Source organism: Phytophthora sojae (assembly GCF_000149755.1).
Source record: "Phytophthora sojae unplaced genomic scaffold PHYSOscaffold_3, whole genome shotgun sequence".
In the NCBI taxonomy this organism is placed as follows: Eukaryota; Oomycota; class Peronosporomycetes; order Peronosporales; family Peronosporaceae; genus Phytophthora; species Phytophthora sojae.
This window is the reverse complement of record NW_009258117.1, coordinates 3,768,770-3,785,790: the sequence shown is the minus strand read 5'-3', so window position 1 is coordinate 3,785,790 and position 17,021 is coordinate 3,768,770. Positions and strand designations below refer to the sequence as shown.

Here is a 17,021-nt window from a genome sequence, read left to right as displayed (position 1 = left end):
GCATTTTTATCAAGTCTCTCTCTATCTCATGCGCGCGCCGTGACTTACTTTTGAAAAGGAAGAGCTTCACGACAACGCCGACCGTTTGGCTCTGCCAGAGCCTCTGGTGTCCATGTCCACCACAGAGTGGCGCCCTGCTGCCAATGTTGCGCCCGTTGTCGCACACACATGTAGCGACCAAGTTGGTCGACGTTAAAAAACTTCGAGTTGGAGCAGGGTGCAATCGTCCCGCTAGTCGAGTCTCTCCTAGCGTCGCCATTGTCGAGATCTCGAGATGAGCTTTCGTCGAGAGACGCTTCAAGACGCATGTTCGTTCACGTGCGCTTTGCGAGCCAAGCTTGTTTGTGTGATCGCGCGCAGCCGTTACGTCCACTCAAATCTGTTAGGAGCAGCAGAGGTGGGGCTCAGTTTGGTTTCGAGGTTCAATAGAGAGGGGGCAAATCGGAACCAGAGGAAAAAGTTCGGCAGCAGCGATGGCGTCCGTGAGCAGCGACGGCAGCAGAGCGACGGAGGGCCAGGCGCTGGCCCTGGACGAGCTCCTGGGCGACTTCGAGGTCAAGCAGCGCGGCCTGCTGCTCGTGGCCATCGACAAGGCCGTGGACAAGGCCATGAAGAAGCAGAGCGAGATGCTGGACGCCGTCAAGACCAAGGTAGAGGCGCGCCACCGCCAGGCCGTGGACGAGCTGCGCGACGAGATGGCGCGCACGCAGCCGTCCTTCCTGGACACGGTCATCGGCCGCACGCTCAGCGCCGAGAACAACGCGGGCCTGGCCAGCTGGATCGCGGACGGCGCGCTCAAGGAGCAGGCCCTGAGCTACATTTCCAAGCTGCGCAGCCACCTCGAGGCGGGCCAGGGCAACGCCTTCCGCAGCGACTTCGAGGCGCTGCTGACCGTGTACATGGAGTATCTCAAGATCCCCATGACGCGCGGCAACAGGCTCAATAATCGTATGGAGGACTTGCACGAAGCGCTCTACAACAAGGCTGACTATAACGACGACCTAGTTAATCTCGTGTACCGCGTGCGCTGGGGCTGCCAGGGCGTGCGCTCCATTGGTAATGCGCGCTCGCACGACGCGACGCCGCTCTCGGAGAGCGAGACGCTCGAGCTCTGCGGCTGCATTAGTGCTATCGGCGCGGCCATGCCGACGCTCACGCTCGCGTTTGACGTTTGCAAGCGCAAACCGGACGCGCCGCCGCTCCCGAGCGACGCGAAGCTATCGATGAATGGTAATTCCTCCGGCGTAGATATGGCCATGCTGGCGCAGCTTCGTCAAGCGGCGGGCGACTCTGGCGGCGACCAAGGATCGTTCGACTTCGACTTCATTATCCAGCTAATGGCTAACAATGGCATCAACGTCAACTCGGCCATGCAATCGCCGCCTCAACTGTTTCAAGACTCCCAGCCTAATCGAGTGCCATCGTTACCGCCAGGATTTAGTAATGGCAGCCTAGGTCTATCCAGCCAAGGCCTGTTCGGCAGCCAAGGCCTCTCCGGCCAGGGTCTGTCCGGCCAAGGTTTATCAAGCCAGGGTCTATCGAGCCAAGGTCTATCAAGCCAAAGTTTATCCAGCCAAAGTCTATCCAGTCAAGCGCCCCCACTGCCGCCCGGACCGCCGGGCTTGGACTTGAACAGTTTGAACTTGAACAGTCTCAATGGTTTGAACTTGAACGGCAACTCCACCCAAGCGCCGTCATTATCGCGTCTAGGCTCCATCGGTAGCACTACCAGCAACTCGAGTCAGCAGCCGCCGCTGCCTCCAGGATACAATGACAATTCCGGAGGAGTGTGGTCTAATCCGCCACTTCCGACTGGAAGTCCGCAGAAGCAGCCTCCGCTCCCTCCTGGATCGGAAAGTCCGCTGAGATCACCGCATCCGTTGAGGGCTGAGAGCCCGACGAAGAGTGCGTCGCAGCCCCCGCTGCCGCCTGGAGCTGATAGTCCCCAAAAGCGAATGGCTCAAGCTTCATCTGCTGGTTTTGTCAAGAAACAGAGTGACGTGCCTACTCAAGCGATGCTGGCCCTCGTGCCAACGTTCACGTTCTATCACGACCGACCGACTGAATTGCCCAAGGAGAGCGATCGTGTCCGTAAGGCCATGTTTGCTCGCATGCTTAATCATATGGACGAGTTGCCCAAGGCGACGCTGTGTCCGCTCTTGCCAGGCCACGACCCAACGTGTCCGCTGTCGCACACGTACATCGAGGTCATGGCGTACAACCCGCTGTACAAGCGCCTAATTTGCCGTCAGCCGTCTCACTACTGGGGAAGCCAAATCCAGGAAGACGAGAGCTGCGTGTGCGTGCACGTGGATACCGGGGTCACTTGGGACTGGATGGATGAGTCGCGCGATAAGCGCATGTACTGCGCTCGCGGCTCCAAGTGCACCAACACCAAGTGCATCAAGTCGCACTCGTTCGAGGAAATGTGCTGGTACAACCCGTCGTACAAGATTAAGCGCTGCACGGTGCGCGCCCACGATCACATCGCCCGCGCGCGAGGCACGATCGCGCCGCCGCTCGACTGCAGCTACTACCACATCGAGGAGGGCAAGAACGCCGACAAACGCGAGTTCACGGCCGAGTACGACCACGTGGGCAAGGACATCAAGATGCTCTTCATCGAGCGCTCGCACAAGCCTCTCGCTGACCGCCTCGAGGCTGTGCGCTACGCCCGCGCCAACAATCTCAACTTGTGAGGTGGGCAGGCTCTCCACGGGCTGCGTTGAGCAGTGGCCCCCTGCATATTCTTCATTTCTCTACTTGGTTTCGCGCCAAGCGTGCATGTTAATTCTCACTTAGCTTAGCTTAGCCTTGATTTTGGTAGACGGCTCGGCGTCTTTGACCAAGACTGGTAGCTATCGTCGAGCAGTCGACACACTTCGCGGCAATAAGCCGCAAAGAAGCTATGTATGCATTTGCTATTAAAAATGTGTTTTGCCTGTTGTTGTTGTTCTTGTTCTTGGTTGTGCAGGTAGTCCACAGCAGCAAATGGCTACAACCAGTGTAATGCCATGCATGCATGGGAAGCGTGTAATCCTGTACTAAGTAGTACAGTAACTGTACCATGGTATCCATGGATAGTTCGCCAGTGGATTTTCAACTTCTTGTTGTCACGGATCAAGCGAACCGCCGATAGCTGATAGCGTTTGGTTGAGCGCTGCAGCATAGAGAGCTTTAGTTTCACTTGCTGACTCAAAGCTCTGCTTGTCGATGCCTCTACGAAATGACTGAAGACTCGACGAATTTGAACATGTAGTGCGCTGCACTGCATGAGCCGACTAACTTCCAGCGGTCGAGGTCGAACTTAGTTCAAGGACAAGTTGTTGACGTGACCGGGTTGGCTACTTTCATCGACAGCAGCTGGACTCGATTGCCCTCCCTGTCATACACACGCGAGCTTTTCGGTTCTGCCGATGCGCGTCAATCGACTCGAATCGAGTCCACTCGATTGAATCGAGTGGACGGCTGCCCAGCGGAGACCGTCGGCGACTAACGAATGCCACGGTGCCAAGATGTGCCATCAAGCATGCAACGGCGACGCGTTACTGTCTGGGTGGAGTTGCCACCGACAAGTCGACACCCGACACCAAGGCGCATCGGACAGTGCACCAGTGGTGGGATTTGCGCCTCGAGCCTCGGGCCAAGGCGCCGTCTGCCGCGATGACTGCGCTTCCCGACGCCGGCGCGCAAGACCTTGCCCCGATCGCTGAGCCACAACGCAATTCGCCCGCTCAAGCACAAGCAAGTCATCTCGCCCAAGATGTTCACCACCTTCGCCACCGCCCTCCTCGCGTCCACGCTGCTGGCCGCCGACTTTCAGGCCTCGAGCGCCGCGGCCACCAACTACGCCGGCGGTTGGTCCACGGCCGAGTGTGTGGACATCTGCTCGGCGCCGTCCAAGACGTGCCTGACTTCCGCCGCCGACTGCCTGGCCAAGACCGAGACGCCCGGCGACTTCGACTACCTCGTGCTGGAGCAGCTCTTCGTGCCGCAGTTCTGCCGCGACTTGCTCAAGGGCGTCGACTCCACCATCTCGCACCAGAACATCGACGTGTACCCGAACGGCACGGCCTGCGTGCCGAGCGTGGTCAAGAGCGAGCTGACGATCCACGGCCTGTGGCCCAACTACAACGACGGCTACGTGAGCTGCTGCAACCCGAGCGCGTCGGTGGCCAACGACCCCTACAACGCCCACGACTTCGCCGCGGCCCAGAGCACGCTGCTGGCCACCATGGGCCAGAAGTGGGTGGACGCCACGCAGGCCACCACGTACGACTCGCTGTGCGAAATCTACAACCACGAGTTCCAGAAGCACGGGCTCTGCTACGCCGCGGCCGGCGACGACTACATCTCGGCCGCTGTGACCTACTTCGAGGCCACGCTCAACACGGCGGAGCGCATCAGCTCGGCCACCGAGCAGATCAACAAATGGGCGGCCCAGGCCACCCCGCAGACGACGCTGGCAGAGATCGAGGCGCTGTACGACCACAGCGTCATGGTGCTGTGCTCGGCCGTGGACGGCAACAACCAACTGTCGGCCATCCGCACGTGCTACCAGAAGCCTTCCAACATCACGAACGAGGGCCCGACCACGCAGATCGACTGCGCTGCTGCCACGGCCACCTCCACGTTCTCCGTCTGCTCCAGCGACTCGCCGATCACGCTGACGGCGTACACCTCGGCTTAGACCCCCCCCTGCAGCCGATAGACGTATCGGCTGCAGTCTGCTAGTATAAAGTTCAATGCACCGTTGATCCAAAGTGTGTTCCCGTCCCAGGGCTTCCGTCCCAGAGAGAAGCTGTCGCAGTATGGCAAAGCCCACTAGATTAACACGATGGCAGACATCAGAGAGGAACTTTCGCTTAAGTTCTTTTCTAACTGTCGGATCCTTCGGCAATCTACTTTCCCAGTTTGAGCTACCCCGGCCAAGAACCGACACAACTGGAATTGCAGTGGAACGCGCAAGGGATCTCGTCCGCTAACTCGTCTGCAATGGTGTCTCAAGTGCTTTTGGTGCGTTTTGCTTATCTGCTGGCGATTGTCAAGGCGAACCTGTTCATTAAATCAAGTTGATACCCAGCGACTGCAGCGAGGGCATTCCTCCTCGTCGAGACTGCTGTCAATGAAGTCAAGTGGTAGCTCTTTGAACCGTTCAAGCAAGTTGGCGTCGCGCTGGCAGCTGAATCCTGCGCAAAAGGTAGCTACAGTGCACTGTTGGAGTCGCATCGACTTTGATCTTAACTGTGAGCTTCTTGTCGTCGTCGATGTAGCGTCACTCGGCGTCATGGACTTCGAGCATGCTGAGTATGTCGAAGAAGTCAATGATGGAGTCACCGTTGCCGTGGTGGCTCTTTGGTACGGCGGGTCTGATCGCAACGACACTTACGGTCGGTGCTGCGGCACGGCTCACGCGAACCGGAGGGTCGACGCTGTACTGGAAGCCACATTTCCTGCACCCGAGGACGGACACCGAGTGGCGCGACGAGTTCGATGTCTACCATGACTTCTGTGCTCGCTCTCAACGCACCCCAATGGTAACGTCTAAGTGCCATGATAGCTCGGATGTATTGCGGTGCTGACACCCCTTTCGTGCTCTTCTGCTAGACGCTCGAGGAGTTCAAGCACAACTACAAGTGGGAATCGGCTCATCGTACGCTTGGTCAATTGACAGCGCTCTCGTTCGTGGGGCCACTCGCGTACTTTGTCATGAAAGGCAAGATTCCGATTCCCGCTCAAGCTCCTCTGGCGCTTGTCGCTGGCCTGGGGGCCACCCAGCTATATATCGGCCGGGAAATGGTGGCGCACAACGTCAAGCCTAGACGCAAGAAAGGTGGGCACGACCAAGACCCAACGTTTGAGGGGGCCACTTTCTTCCTGCCAGTCCATGTAAGTATCTTGGTGCTTTTGCTTTGATGTTACACAGCTTGCTCACAGTAGTGGTCGATTCGATGCAGTCGGCGTTGTCGCTAGCGAACTTCTCGCTCTTAGTGTGGACCGGGCTGGGAATCGTTTCACCTGTATCGAGAGCCATCACCGTGCGTGGGCTCATGACGCCCGGCGTGCTGACAGAGATGAGCGAGGTTCGCAAGCACTTTGTGGCCTTGACGGGGCTTGTGGCCGGCACGATCTTCGCGGGCTCGCTCGTGGCGGAGATCGACGGCGGACGCGAGTTCCAAACGTTCCCCAAGATGGGCAACCGCTGGATCCCGCACGGCCTCTTCGAGCATAAAGTAAGTCGCAGTAGCAACATCTTCACGCGTGTACTTTTACGCTAACCTTATACGTGGTGAACTTTACCTATCATAGCCGCTGCTTCGCAACTTTCACGACAACGTGGCGCTCGTCCAACTCGACCACCGCCTGCTGGCGCTGACCACGCTGGCAGCGTACACGACGGTGTTCCTCAAGGCGCGGAAGCCCAACGTCTGGACGAACCTCCCGGAGGACGCCAAGCGCGCGATGATGTTGGCTTTCGCAGCTGCGGGTGGCCAGGTACGGGTAGCTTGAGCTGGTATTGCGTGCCGTATCGGTTCTAACGATCGTGCTTTGCCAATTTGCAGGTGGTCATGGGCGCGACGATGCTGGTGAACGAGGTCCCGACGCCACTGGCGATGGTGCACCAGGGCGGAGCGGCGCTGGTGCTCGGCTCGTCGCTGTGGGTGGTGCACTCGCTTCGGTTCGCGCGGCCCGGCGGCCTGCTGGGCGCTGCCGTCGCCACCGCAGCGTCCAAGGTCGTCTGAGCTGGATCGGAATCTGTGACGTGTGCTAGTTGAAGTTGGGTCCGATCGGCGATACCATTGGCTGCGATAGTTCGCTCTTTTCAACGAATCGAATGACAGTGCGTGTTTTTACTTTGAGTCCCGTAAGTATCGCCTGAATACTTACCTGCGTAGAGACCTTCAAGTGCAGACGAAAGGCTTGGCGATCGACTCTCTCTCTCATTCACGCTCTTGCATCGCATTGCACACACGCGCCTCTCCTCCTCCACCATGAACCAATACGTCGACCACACGCTCCTCAAGGTGCTGCAACGCATCGCGCAGCCTGCATGGTCTCAAGTCAACGCAGTGGAGACCTGACCGATCTTTTGTGTGTCAACAGGCGGACGCGCAGCCATCGCAGATCAAGACGCTGTGCCAGGAGGCTGCCCAGTACTCCTTCTGCTCTGTATGCGTCAACTCGTCGTACGCAGCGCTGGCCCGCAAGGTGGGGACGCTGTAACGGTCAAATCCTGTTGTGTGGTGTCGTGTCTGACTGTGGCTTCTGTGGCAGACGCTCGATGAGCTCAAGGACAGCAGTAAGTCGCACGTGAAGGTGTGCTGCGTCGTCGGCTTCCCGTTGGGCGCGGCCACGACCGCCACCAAGGCGTTCGAGGCCCAGCAGTGCCTGGACGCCGGTGCCGAGGAGATCGACATGGTCATCAACGTTGGTATGCTGCACGCCGAGGAGTACGACTTTGTGCTGCGCGACATCTGCGCGGTCGTCGCTGTCTGCAAGGAGCGCGGCGCCATCAGCAAAGTGATCCTCGAGACGGCGCTGCTGACCACGGAGCAGATCCGCAAGGCAAGCGAGCTGGCAATCGCTGCCGGCGCAGACTTTATCAAGACGTCCACGGGATTCTCCACGCGCGGTGCGTTTGATTGCACCGCTTGCAGCCTCGAATTCAAATGTTGTACTGCAGAACTAACTATCGGCTCGTGTGTTGCTGGCTGTATCGGAGCAGGCGCGAGCGAGGAGGACGTGAAACTCATGGCGAGCATCGCCAAGCCCGCGGGCAAGCAGGTGAAGGCCAGCGGCGGCATCCGCTCGGCCGCTGACGCCGAGAAGATGATCGCACTCGGAGCCACGCGGCTGGGCACGAGCGCCGGCGTCAAGATCGCCCAAGGGCAGCAGAGCTCCGACGCGTACTAGGCAAACGATGGATACATTTCCTCTGTCAAAGTGTCTCATAATTTGATTGCGTAGCGCTCTGCGCGAGTAGTGATTGGCTATTAATAGTGGAGCCGATGCACGAGGAGCTCATTGTCCATTTCGACTTCGACGGGCAGGAAGACAGACAACCACGTCCGCCATGTTCACGGGTATGGTATCAATACACTGCATCCTTCCTCACGCAGCCATACAAAAACTAAGTATGCATTCCTGACACCGCGCGCCTGTCGTGCAGGCATCATCGAGGAGATCGGCACGGTCGTGTCCATGCAGGAGCGCGACGACCTGCTGCTGTGGAACGGGGAGCGCGGCACGGGCTTCGAGCTGGTGGTGCGCGTGACGGTGGCGCTGGAGGGCGCGTACTTGGGCTGCAGCATCGCCGTGAACGGCACGTGCCTGACGGCCACAAGCATCTCCGAGGACCGCGTGGCGTTCGGCGTGGCGCCCGAGACGCTGCGCCGCACCAACCTGGGGCAGCTGAAGGCCGGCGACAAGGTGAACGTGGAGCGCAGCATGGGCGTGGACGCGCGCAACAGCGGCCACTTCGTGCAGGGCCACGTGGACGGTACGGGCGCCATCCTGTCCTTCACGCGCGAGGACGACTCGCTCTGGGTGCGCATCTCGGCGGCGCCCGAGATCCTGCGCGACGTGGTGCCCAAGGGCTACATCGCCATCGACGGCACGAGCCTCACCGTGTGCGAGGTGGACCGCACCAACGGCTGGTTCTCCATCATGCTCATCTCGCACACGCAGAACCACATCATCCTGCCGCTCAAGAAGGTTGGCGACCTCGTCAACCTCGAGCCCGACGTGCTGGGCAAGTACGCCTCGCGCTCCATGGGGGGCGTGCTGGAGCGCGTGGACGCGCTCGAGCGCCAGCTGCAGATCACCCAGAGCGTCACGGCGGGACTCGCGCTGGTGGCGACTGCGCTCACTGTAGCGCTCGCCCTTCGGAAGTGAGTAGGTAGCTGTAAGTACATAGAAATCCTTTTCAATGCATGTCAAGGTGAGGAGCGAGGTGTGGCGAGTTCGCGTTAAACATTATTCCTCAAAAAGACCGTCGTGGCGTGTGGTGGGTCCTGCGCTAAAGCTCGCTATGTCTCCATTTTCGGGTGGAAGATGCCGCCAGCAAGCAGCAGGTTGCGCGGCGTGAAGTGCACGCGGTACATGGGCGTCTGCTTCGAGCGCAGCGTCTTGAGCAGGAAGCGCGAGGACGGCAGCTCCTGCACTGCGCCTGGCCGCACCATGGGCACAGGCTTCACGAAGCGACTCCGGCCAGGAAGCTGCGAGTCATTTGCCACGCTGACGTCAGAGGAACTGACGTGCAAGTCGGCCATCGCACCAGACAGCGCCGAGTAGGTCGAGGGCTGCTCGGTGAGCGCCTTCATATCCCAGAGACGCACCGTCGAGTCCATGCCACCACTTGCTAATATAGTACTCTCCTGGCTGAAGTCCAACGACGTGACCATGGCCTTGTGGCCCATGAGGGTCTCCAGACGCTTGCCGGCCTGCAGATCCCAAATGTTGATGTACTGGTCTTCTCCTGAACTGGCGAGGTAGCGGCCATTGCGCGAGAACGCAAGGCACTGCACGCCACGGAAGTGGCCCGTGAACACACGGACGCACTTGCCCGACTGCACGTCCCACAGCCGAACAGTCTTGTCGCTGGAGCCCGTCGCCAGGTAGTTGTGGTTCGGGTGGAATCGAACGCAGTCCACATCCGACAAATGGCCAGCGAAAACGCGAAGTGGCGTCATGTGATCCGTACTCCAAAGCCGCGCGGTCCGGTCCATGGAGCAAGTCGCAAAGTAATATCCGAGCGGCGCGAAAGTTACATCCCACACGGGGGCGCCTTGATGCGAGCGATACACGACCAGGTTGCTCTTCGCTGCCAGACTCCACAGCCGAACTGTCGAGTCAGCTGACGCCGTTAGTGCGAATCGATTGTCAGGAGAAAAACTAGCACCATACACAGCGCTCGAGTGGCCTCGAAGCACAGCCATCTTCTCTTCTTCCTCGGCCTCCGTGTATGATGGTCCCGCGTTGCCATGATACGCGGACCCCGTGGCTGTTCCAAGAGGCTGGTCGTCGTTGCGCCAAACACGGAAGGAGGCATCGTCACAGGCGGCGCCTACCATCGTCACATCATCGCTGAAGCACATGTTGTTGATGTGTGTTGCTGAATTGAGCAGGGTAAAGCACAAGGCTGATGGGAGCGCGCCTCGGCTGACTGGTGCGCGAACCCGAATGTCCTCCAGGATGTGCTCCTTCATGTTTGCGGGTACGCGCAGCACGAGTTTCTCCAATACATCCGCGTTGAACGCATTTTTTCGATCCGGTAGAGGACCCGTTTCTTCCAGCAACTCCTTCTTCTTGCCTGCGGTGCCATCACTCGACAACTTTACACGCTTGTGTTTGCGCTGCGCATCAGCAGAGGATGCGGCTGCCTTGCCTTTATCGCCAGCTTTCGAGCTGTCCGCACCGGACTTCTTGTCACCATCGGCTGCTCCACTAGCATCACCGGCCCCTCCAGCGGAGTTACCACCCGCTACTCCGTTGGAAGTACCAGTTCCACCTTCCTTCCCTGCTTCAGCGCCACCTTCTCCTTCCTCAGCTGATGGATCATGCACTTTACGCTCGGGTAGAACACCCCAGGTCACAGGGATGGCGTTTAGATCGTGCACAGTGTAGCCACCGCTACCTGCTGAGCCCACCGCGTTGCTGCCAGTAGCACGCACCATATAGTCTACATCATACGCGCCCGTCGTCAGCGGCATGGCAATCTCGCTCTCGCTGGGATTCTCGGACGCAGCAACAGCCTGTGCAAGTTCATCTGACGTCTTGTATCCGCTAGCTGCGTCGTCCTTCGGCTCCAAATTGTTTAGTACCCCTAAGTCGCCCGGTGTAACAGCATCCTGTAGCTGCTGGATCTGAATGCCTGGCTGGTTCGACGTCACCACGAGGTTTACGCGCTCGTTGACAATCGAGAGCAGCAGGAAAAGCCGCTCCTGGCTCAGAAATGTATTGAGCAGCTCGAACGACAGCAAACTCATCTCCACGTTGAACTTGCTGTGCAGCACCTCGCGCACGTACTCGTTCTCGCGCAAATGCTGCGGCGAAAACACGAGACTGAGCGTGCGCAGCTCCTCCAAGTGCAGCCTCGTGTGGTCTGCTGAAAACTTGTGGAAGAAGCTCCTTCCTGCCTCTACGAAACCCTTGGACAGCAGCTCCAGAAAGCAGTGCACGAAGATCGGAAAGGCCACCGCGTGCAGCTCGTTGCGGTACATGTCCAGCGAGTTGCAGATCCAGTCTAGCAGCTTGCCATACGCCTCATCATAAACCTCCGGGTTCCCGCTCGTGAGACCGTAAAACAGCTAGAGCAGCACAAAGCAGCCACAGCAACAGCGTCAGCACAAAACGGTCGTTAAATCCGCTCCCTGACGGCTACAACCACCGTTCTTTCAGGAGCAAGCAGCTAAGTCGCAGCTGATGCAGTAGCAATAGCTACTACCGCCGCATTAATTGGCATTGCAACGCACCAAGTGGTTCGCCGTGCAGGCCTCCGTGCTGAGTCCCAGCTGCCGCGCGTACTTGTCGATGCTGGCGTCTTCTATCCGGGCCGCGTTGTCTCCAAGCAGCCGTCGGCGCTCCTCCTCTGTCGCTTGAGGCGAGACCGCTGGAGCCTGATGCGCGCCGCCCTTCGACACGTGATAGCCACGGGACTGCAGATACTTGAGCAGGAGTTCGTCCATGACGGCGGCGTTGGCATCGCCTCTCGCAGGGCTCTCCAGCGCGCGCAGGGCCGCCACAGCGTGGGCCCGAGCGGGAGACGCCTGCGAGATGAGCGGAGACGGCGTCAGGCGCGGCGAGGCCCCGTGGCCCGCGGGGGAGGCGAGCGACGGCATGGAACTCGGGCCTCCTTCCAACAACAGAGCAAAAGACAGACTGACCTCAAGCGCCCCCTTTGCAGCGAATGCAGCCGTCTTTACAGTACATTTGATGTGGTGTACACAGTGGGTGAAGCGAATGCGCACTTTATCGCGTAGATCACTTTTCTGATACTCTCTGCGAGTCAAGCATGGCGCTAGTGCAGGAGGTGCTGCTGCTGGCGGCTGCCTGCGTGTCCTGCGCGGGCTGCGGCTTCTTGCTGGCCATGTGGAGGCGCGTGGAGGCCCCCAACTACGTCAGCCGCCGCATCGTCACGTCGCTGGGGCTTGCGGGGCTCGTCACCGCCGTCGCCTTCGCCATGTGCGTCACTCACACCAGGACCAGGTTTTGATAGGCCTGGTACAGTTTTACCTAATCCGATGCTATGCATTGCATTGCAATCTGCTGCCTCTCAGGTCCCTGGTGGTGAACGGCTTTGGGCAGAACTACAGACAGCACGAAGGACTCTGCTACGCGCAGGCGCTGACGCTGCAGTACTTCTACTTGGCGTCGTACCTCTGGACCGCGTGCTTCGCCTTCCACCTCTACCAGATCATTGTCAAGCGGTGCGTTGGACGTCAATGTTACGCTGTTATTGTGTTGAGTTCGAGACAGTGGTGACGGTTGATGCTGTGAGCAGGAATGAGTACCCGGAGGAGTTCCTGTGGGTGTATCGCGGCGTTGGGTGGGGGCTGCCTGGAGTGGTGCTGGTATATCTGGTGCTGCGTCAGCTAACGGGTCATCTAGGCGTGGGTGGAGCAGACCGTCGATGGTGCTGGATCGCGGTCCACACGACGCACGAAGAAGAAGGAGAAGACCCGCTCGTTTGGCGGCGGGAAGGAGCGCTGCAACAGCTCCTGCTGTTCTACGCCCCTGTCCTCTGCGTGTTCGTCTTCAACGTGGGCGTTTATCACCATATCCTCAAGTTCCTGTATATGGATCCTATGGCGCCACGCTTCCGCGACAAAGTCAAGATCTACCTCGGCATCTTCTTCCTGTGCTCGATCTGGGGAGTGATCAACCGGTTGGTGCAGCTCTTCCGCGCCGACCACACGGCGAATGAGTTTCTAAGTGTGATGGAGAGCGTCTGCGACCCGTTGCAGCCACTATTGAACGCAGTGGCGTACGGCACGAACAAGCAGTCGCTGGAGACGTACAAGGAACGGTTCTGCCCGTGCTGGATCTACTCAACGCTGCCGTCATCCGATGAAGAAGAGTCCTCTGGCATCGACGAGTCTCCGTTGCTACCAGTCACCGATACACCGGAGGCCCCGCCGTTGGACCCTTTAGACCGCGAGTTCGGCCACTACTTCGACCAGCGCGCACCACGCAGCAAGCCGCACCGCCATCACCACACGAGGCGATGAAGTGAACAATAGCAAGACCAAATACGGCTTGGCACGAACGCTCAGACGCAGCACAAACTAGCGCAGACGTAGCTTAATTAAACGCAGGTTGATAACAGGAATGGCACTAGAGCTAACGCCTTCCGACCTAACTGTCTTGATCTGTTTCTTTCGATGCTTCATCGGTCTGTCGAGGAACTATTCGCTCGCCGAGCTTAGAAGAGCGACGGCGAGGAGCTTCCGGTCGTCCGGGCCTGCGAGCCGTGCTCAGCCTTAACCTTGAGGTAGTAGTCCTGCAGTTGTCAAGCAAACAGTGGTTAGTTTATGTATCCGCTACACGCCTTTACTTCCAACCATTGATCAACGTCAACGTACCCAGATGCATTTCCGCTTGTTGGCGTCCTGCAGGAGCTTGACCACCTCCGGCACGAGCTCCAGCGTCTGCTCCGCCGTGAACTTGTTCTCCAGGTAGCCGACAAACTGCTCGTCCGTGCATCGGTTCTGGCCGTAGTCCTTGCAGCTGGTCTTGAACTCGTCCACGCCAGCGGGGCCGGAGATGCTCTCGATGAGGCGCAGCACGCGGTCGTACACGACCTGCACGTCGGGGCCAACGGCGGCCGCCGGCATGCGGTCCACGAAGGGCGACATGAGCTTATTCTTGAGGTTCTGCACATTGCCCGTGGGCGGGATGCTCACCACGCGCTGCAGCGCGTCGTATAGCTGCGAGGCAGCCGCGGGCTGGTCGACGGCGCCCGTGAGGATCTCGGTGGGGGAGATCTCGCGGCCGTAGAACTTCTTGTTGATGTCCGCGCGCGCCATGATGCCCGAGCCCTGCAGCCCCACGCCGCCGAATAGACCCTTGCTGTGGCTGTACGTGTAGTTGGGGGCGACGCCCGAGGCGCTGAAGTTGGCGTTGGCGCCGGCCGCGCGGCCGTACGGGCCGGCGGCGAACTCGAGGTTGGCGCCCGCGGACAGCTGGCCCTTCTGCATGAAGCTCTTGACGGCCGTGTCCGAGTTGAGGATGATCATGAACTCGATCATCTGCGCGCCCATCTCGGCGCCGAAGCCCATGCCGGCCGTGCCGATGGCGCTGCACAAAAATCAAAGAGATCCAATACAACCTATAACGTTAGTGACGCTCGCCTCCTCACACGCAGCATCTCTTCAGGGAGACGCACCTCGGCGCGGACCAGCGCCCGTCCTCCAGCTTCGAGATGACCACGCCCGTGCCGACCTTGCCCGTCCAGATGAAGCCGGCCTTGACGACCGTGAGGAAGGCCAGGCCCTTGGCCTCGTGCAGCAGGTCGATGGGGATGCGCTTGTCCTGCTCCAGGCTCGGGTTGAAGAGGTGCTCGAGCGTCTGCTCCGCCGCGCGGATCGCGCCCTCCATGGTGGTGATCTGGTCCGTCATGGCTTCTTGTGTTACTTTGTCCGAAGAGATCCGATTCTGTTGTGGGGGCTCCAAGCCGAGCACCGACCTCCGTTCTGAGTCAAACACTACATATGGATTCTCTGGTGTCGCATTTCTGGTCGAAGAATCTGCGAATCGCGCGCTGCGAGTGGCCAAAATTGTGGCCCCATCATTTGACGTTAGACAAAAGTTGCGATGATGGCACGCCGGCAGGGTCCGCAATCCCGCCGATGATCCGCAAGATGGCTCCGCTACTGTTGCCCCCAGTGATCACGCCGGCGACGATGGATAGTTGCAAGGCGGGGCGTCATACTCGTTCATCGTGTGTATATATTGTACGCTTAGCCTGTTAGATCCGCATCCGCGCGAGATAGTCGCCCAGCGTGGGCGTGTTGGTGAGCTCGAGCATGGCCTGGCCCAGCTGCTCGTAGTCCCTGCGCTCGTTGTACATCTGCGCGCTGATGCGCACGTAGAGTTCGTTCTGGAACGGCACCACGCGCACCACGATGCGGTACTGGTCGTCCAGGAAGTCCATGATCGCGTCGCACAGCGGCAGCGCCTCGTCGTGCGACATCGGCGCGCCCGCCGACGTGGTCGGCCACTCCACGGGAATGCGCACGTTACATACAAACGGCGCGCGCTGCCACGCCGGCAGCAAGATGTTCGTCTTCCACGTCATGGCCAGGTACTCGCCGGCCCAGTCCATCAGCGACTTGTTGTGCGCGTACACGCGACTCACCCCAACGCTCTCATAGAAGTCCAGCGCCGACACGAGCGTCAGGAAGTTGGCTTCATCTCTCGTGCCCTGGATCGCAAACTCCTCCACGAACCCTTGACCATACGCCAGCGAGGTCACCACGGGGCGCACGGTGTTCTGGTACGCCTTGCTTACGTGCAGGAACGAGCAGGACTTGCAGCCGAAGAGCCACTTATACGCCGTCCCCACGTAAAAATCGGCGCCCAGCTCGTTCAAATTCAGCGGAAGCTGTCCGGGCGCGCTGGCGCCGTCCACCAGCACAGGGATATTCCGCGCGTGGAAGATCGGGATGAGCTTCTCCAGGGGCAGGACGAAGCCTGTTGTGCTGGCGATGTGGTCCAGCACCGCGAGTCGCGTGTTGGGCGTGATCGCATCGGCTACCTGTTGAACTAGCGCGTCGTAGCTCTCGATGGGCAGCACAACGTCCACCACCTTGAGCTCCACGAACTCCTGCGTGCAGTAACAAAGATGGCGCAGCGTGTTGAGCACGGCTGAGTCTGAGGAAATGACAGCAAGAGCAACCACACGATTAGAATCGCTCTAGAATGATGCAAGGAACCAGCAAAGCTTGATGGCGTGGCGTGGCCGGGAACTTACATGTGAGGTTGAGGCACAGCACTTCGTCGTCGTTCTGCAGGTCCAGCGACTGCAGCACGGCGTTCATGCCCGTGGTGGCGTTGGTTACGAAGACGAGGTCCTCGGCGTCGGCGTGCACGAAGCGCGCGAGGTGCGACGCCGCCTGGCGCAGCATCACGGGCACCTCACGGCGCATGAAACGGTCCGGGTTCATCTCCATCTTGTTGACGAAGTGGGCCTGCGCCTGCATCACAGGCTTGGGCGCCACGCCGTACGCGTTGTGGTTGAGGAAGATGGTGTTGGGCTCAAGGCTGAACACGTTGCGGCACTCGCGGCCCAGCACGAGGTTGCGCAGATAGCGGCGGCTGTCGGGCCACAGCGTTGTCATGCCCTGGGCGCAATACTCTTCCCCGAGCGACTGCTGTGCGGCGGCGTCCTGCGTCGTCGACGAGTCCTGCGGCGGCTGCGGCTTGGGCGCAACGGAAGCGGCGGTGGCAGCGCTGTCCTGCGTGGGCGGAGGCGTGGAGCCCGCGGCGGTGGGGGCGACGGGGGTGGCCGCCGTCTTCATGCTGGTCTGAGGCGCGCGAGCTGGAGCTCCCGCTGCTGCTTTGAGTGTCTGGAGCCTTTTCGACTTGTGACGGCGTTGGACGCAGTCGCCAGAAGATGGGCGGAGGCGAATAGTTGGCGAACTGGCTAATTTGTGGTGTAAATAGGAGAGACGGTGGGCTAAAACGGAGGTGATTCCAGGCTTATGGAACGGATGTTAGGCCTTGCCCGACTGCCATGCGACGTGTCTATTCTACAGTTCGGCCGCTCTAAATGTAAACCCGAGTCTTTGGGCCGCTAAGACCGCGGGAGGAGGTAGGTAAAGCGCGATCAGGCGGCGGACACTCCGTTTTAGAGGGCTACGTTTCGATATTCTCCGCGATAACAGGTTCAACGCGCACCCCTCCGACGTGGAATAGAAGAGCGTGTTGCTTGGCCTGCCTCTGCATGGCCGTCAAGGTGCCGCTGATTGGCGGCGGACCGAGACGCCCGTGACTGGGCCACCCCGCTGCAGGCCATTGGC

The 17,021-nt window shown here is 59.7% G+C and overlaps 8 protein-coding genes across 8 annotated transcripts; 5 read left to right on the top strand and 3 right to left on the bottom strand.

Moving 5' to 3' along the window:
- Positions 1-473: 473 nt before the first annotated feature.
- On the top strand, positions 474-2,810 carry PHYSODRAFT_359917 (hypothetical protein; the record flags this gene model as incomplete). Its single annotated transcript, XM_009524876.1, has 1 exon — positions 474-2,810. One exon carries the CDS (start codon positions 474-476, stop codon positions 2,697-2,699), a length of 2,226 nt encoding a protein of 741 aa, XP_009523171.1. The 3' UTR covers positions 2,700-2,810.
- Positions 2,811-3,763: 953 nt separating this feature from the next.
- Positions 3,764-4,690, top strand: PHYSODRAFT_493546 (hypothetical protein; the record flags this gene model as incomplete). Its single annotated transcript, XM_009524875.1, has 1 exon — positions 3,764-4,690. The coding sequence occupies one exon, from the start codon at positions 3,764-3,766 to the stop codon at positions 4,688-4,690; it is 927 nt and encodes a 308-aa protein (XP_009523170.1).
- A 634-nt stretch (positions 4,691-5,324) lies between these two features.
- PHYSODRAFT_494417 (hypothetical protein) lies at positions 5,325-6,743 on the top strand (the record flags this gene model as incomplete). Its single annotated transcript, XM_009524874.1, has 5 exons — positions 5,325-5,537; positions 5,608-5,889; positions 5,958-6,233; positions 6,310-6,495; positions 6,564-6,743. The coding sequence occupies 5 exons, from the start codon at positions 5,325-5,327 to the stop codon at positions 6,741-6,743; spliced, it is 1,137 nt and encodes a 378-aa protein (XP_009523169.1).
- A 249-nt stretch (positions 6,744-6,992) lies between these two features.
- Positions 6,993-8,118, top strand: PHYSODRAFT_543804 (hypothetical protein; the record flags this gene model as incomplete). Its single annotated transcript, XM_009524873.1, has 4 exons — positions 6,993-7,025; positions 7,105-7,209; positions 7,276-7,633; positions 7,727-8,118. The coding sequence occupies 4 exons, from the start codon at positions 6,993-6,995 to the stop codon at positions 7,912-7,914; spliced, it is 684 nt and encodes a 227-aa protein (XP_009523168.1). The 3' UTR covers positions 7,915-8,118.
- Positions 8,119-8,664: 546 nt separating this feature from the next.
- Positions 8,665-11,023, bottom strand: PHYSODRAFT_354295 (hypothetical protein). The gene has a single exon (XM_009524872.1). The coding sequence runs from the start codon at positions 10,986-10,988 to the stop codon at positions 9,030-9,032; it is 1,959 nt and encodes a 652-aa protein (XP_009523167.1). The 5' UTR covers positions 10,989-11,023; the 3' UTR covers positions 8,665-9,029.
- A 990-nt stretch (positions 11,024-12,013) lies between these two features.
- PHYSODRAFT_388504 (hypothetical protein) lies at positions 12,014-12,887 on the top strand (the record flags this gene model as incomplete). Its single annotated transcript, XM_009524871.1, has 3 exons — positions 12,014-12,183; positions 12,279-12,428; positions 12,500-12,887. Coding segments are annotated over 3 exons (708 nt in total), but the record flags the coding sequence as incomplete, so codon positions are not given.
- Positions 12,888-13,271: 384 nt separating this feature from the next.
- On the bottom strand, positions 13,272-14,644 carry PHYSODRAFT_354294 (hypothetical protein). The gene is made up of 3 exons (XM_009524870.1): positions 14,387-14,644; positions 13,584-14,298; positions 13,272-13,501 (listed from the first exon to the last, which is right to left on the bottom strand). Exons 1-3 carry the CDS (start codon positions 14,617-14,619, stop codon positions 13,424-13,426), a joined length of 1,026 nt encoding a protein of 341 aa, XP_009523165.1. The 5' UTR covers positions 14,620-14,644; the 3' UTR covers positions 13,272-13,423.
- Positions 14,645-14,930: 286 nt separating this feature from the next.
- Positions 14,931-16,551, bottom strand: PHYSODRAFT_543796 (hypothetical protein). The gene is made up of 2 exons (XM_009524869.1): positions 15,974-16,551; positions 14,931-15,873 (listed from the first exon to the last, which is right to left on the bottom strand). Exons 1-2 carry the CDS (start codon positions 16,518-16,520, stop codon positions 14,969-14,971), a joined length of 1,452 nt encoding a protein of 483 aa, XP_009523164.1. The 5' UTR covers positions 16,521-16,551; the 3' UTR covers positions 14,931-14,968.
- Between the last annotated feature and the right edge of the window lie 470 nt (positions 16,552-17,021).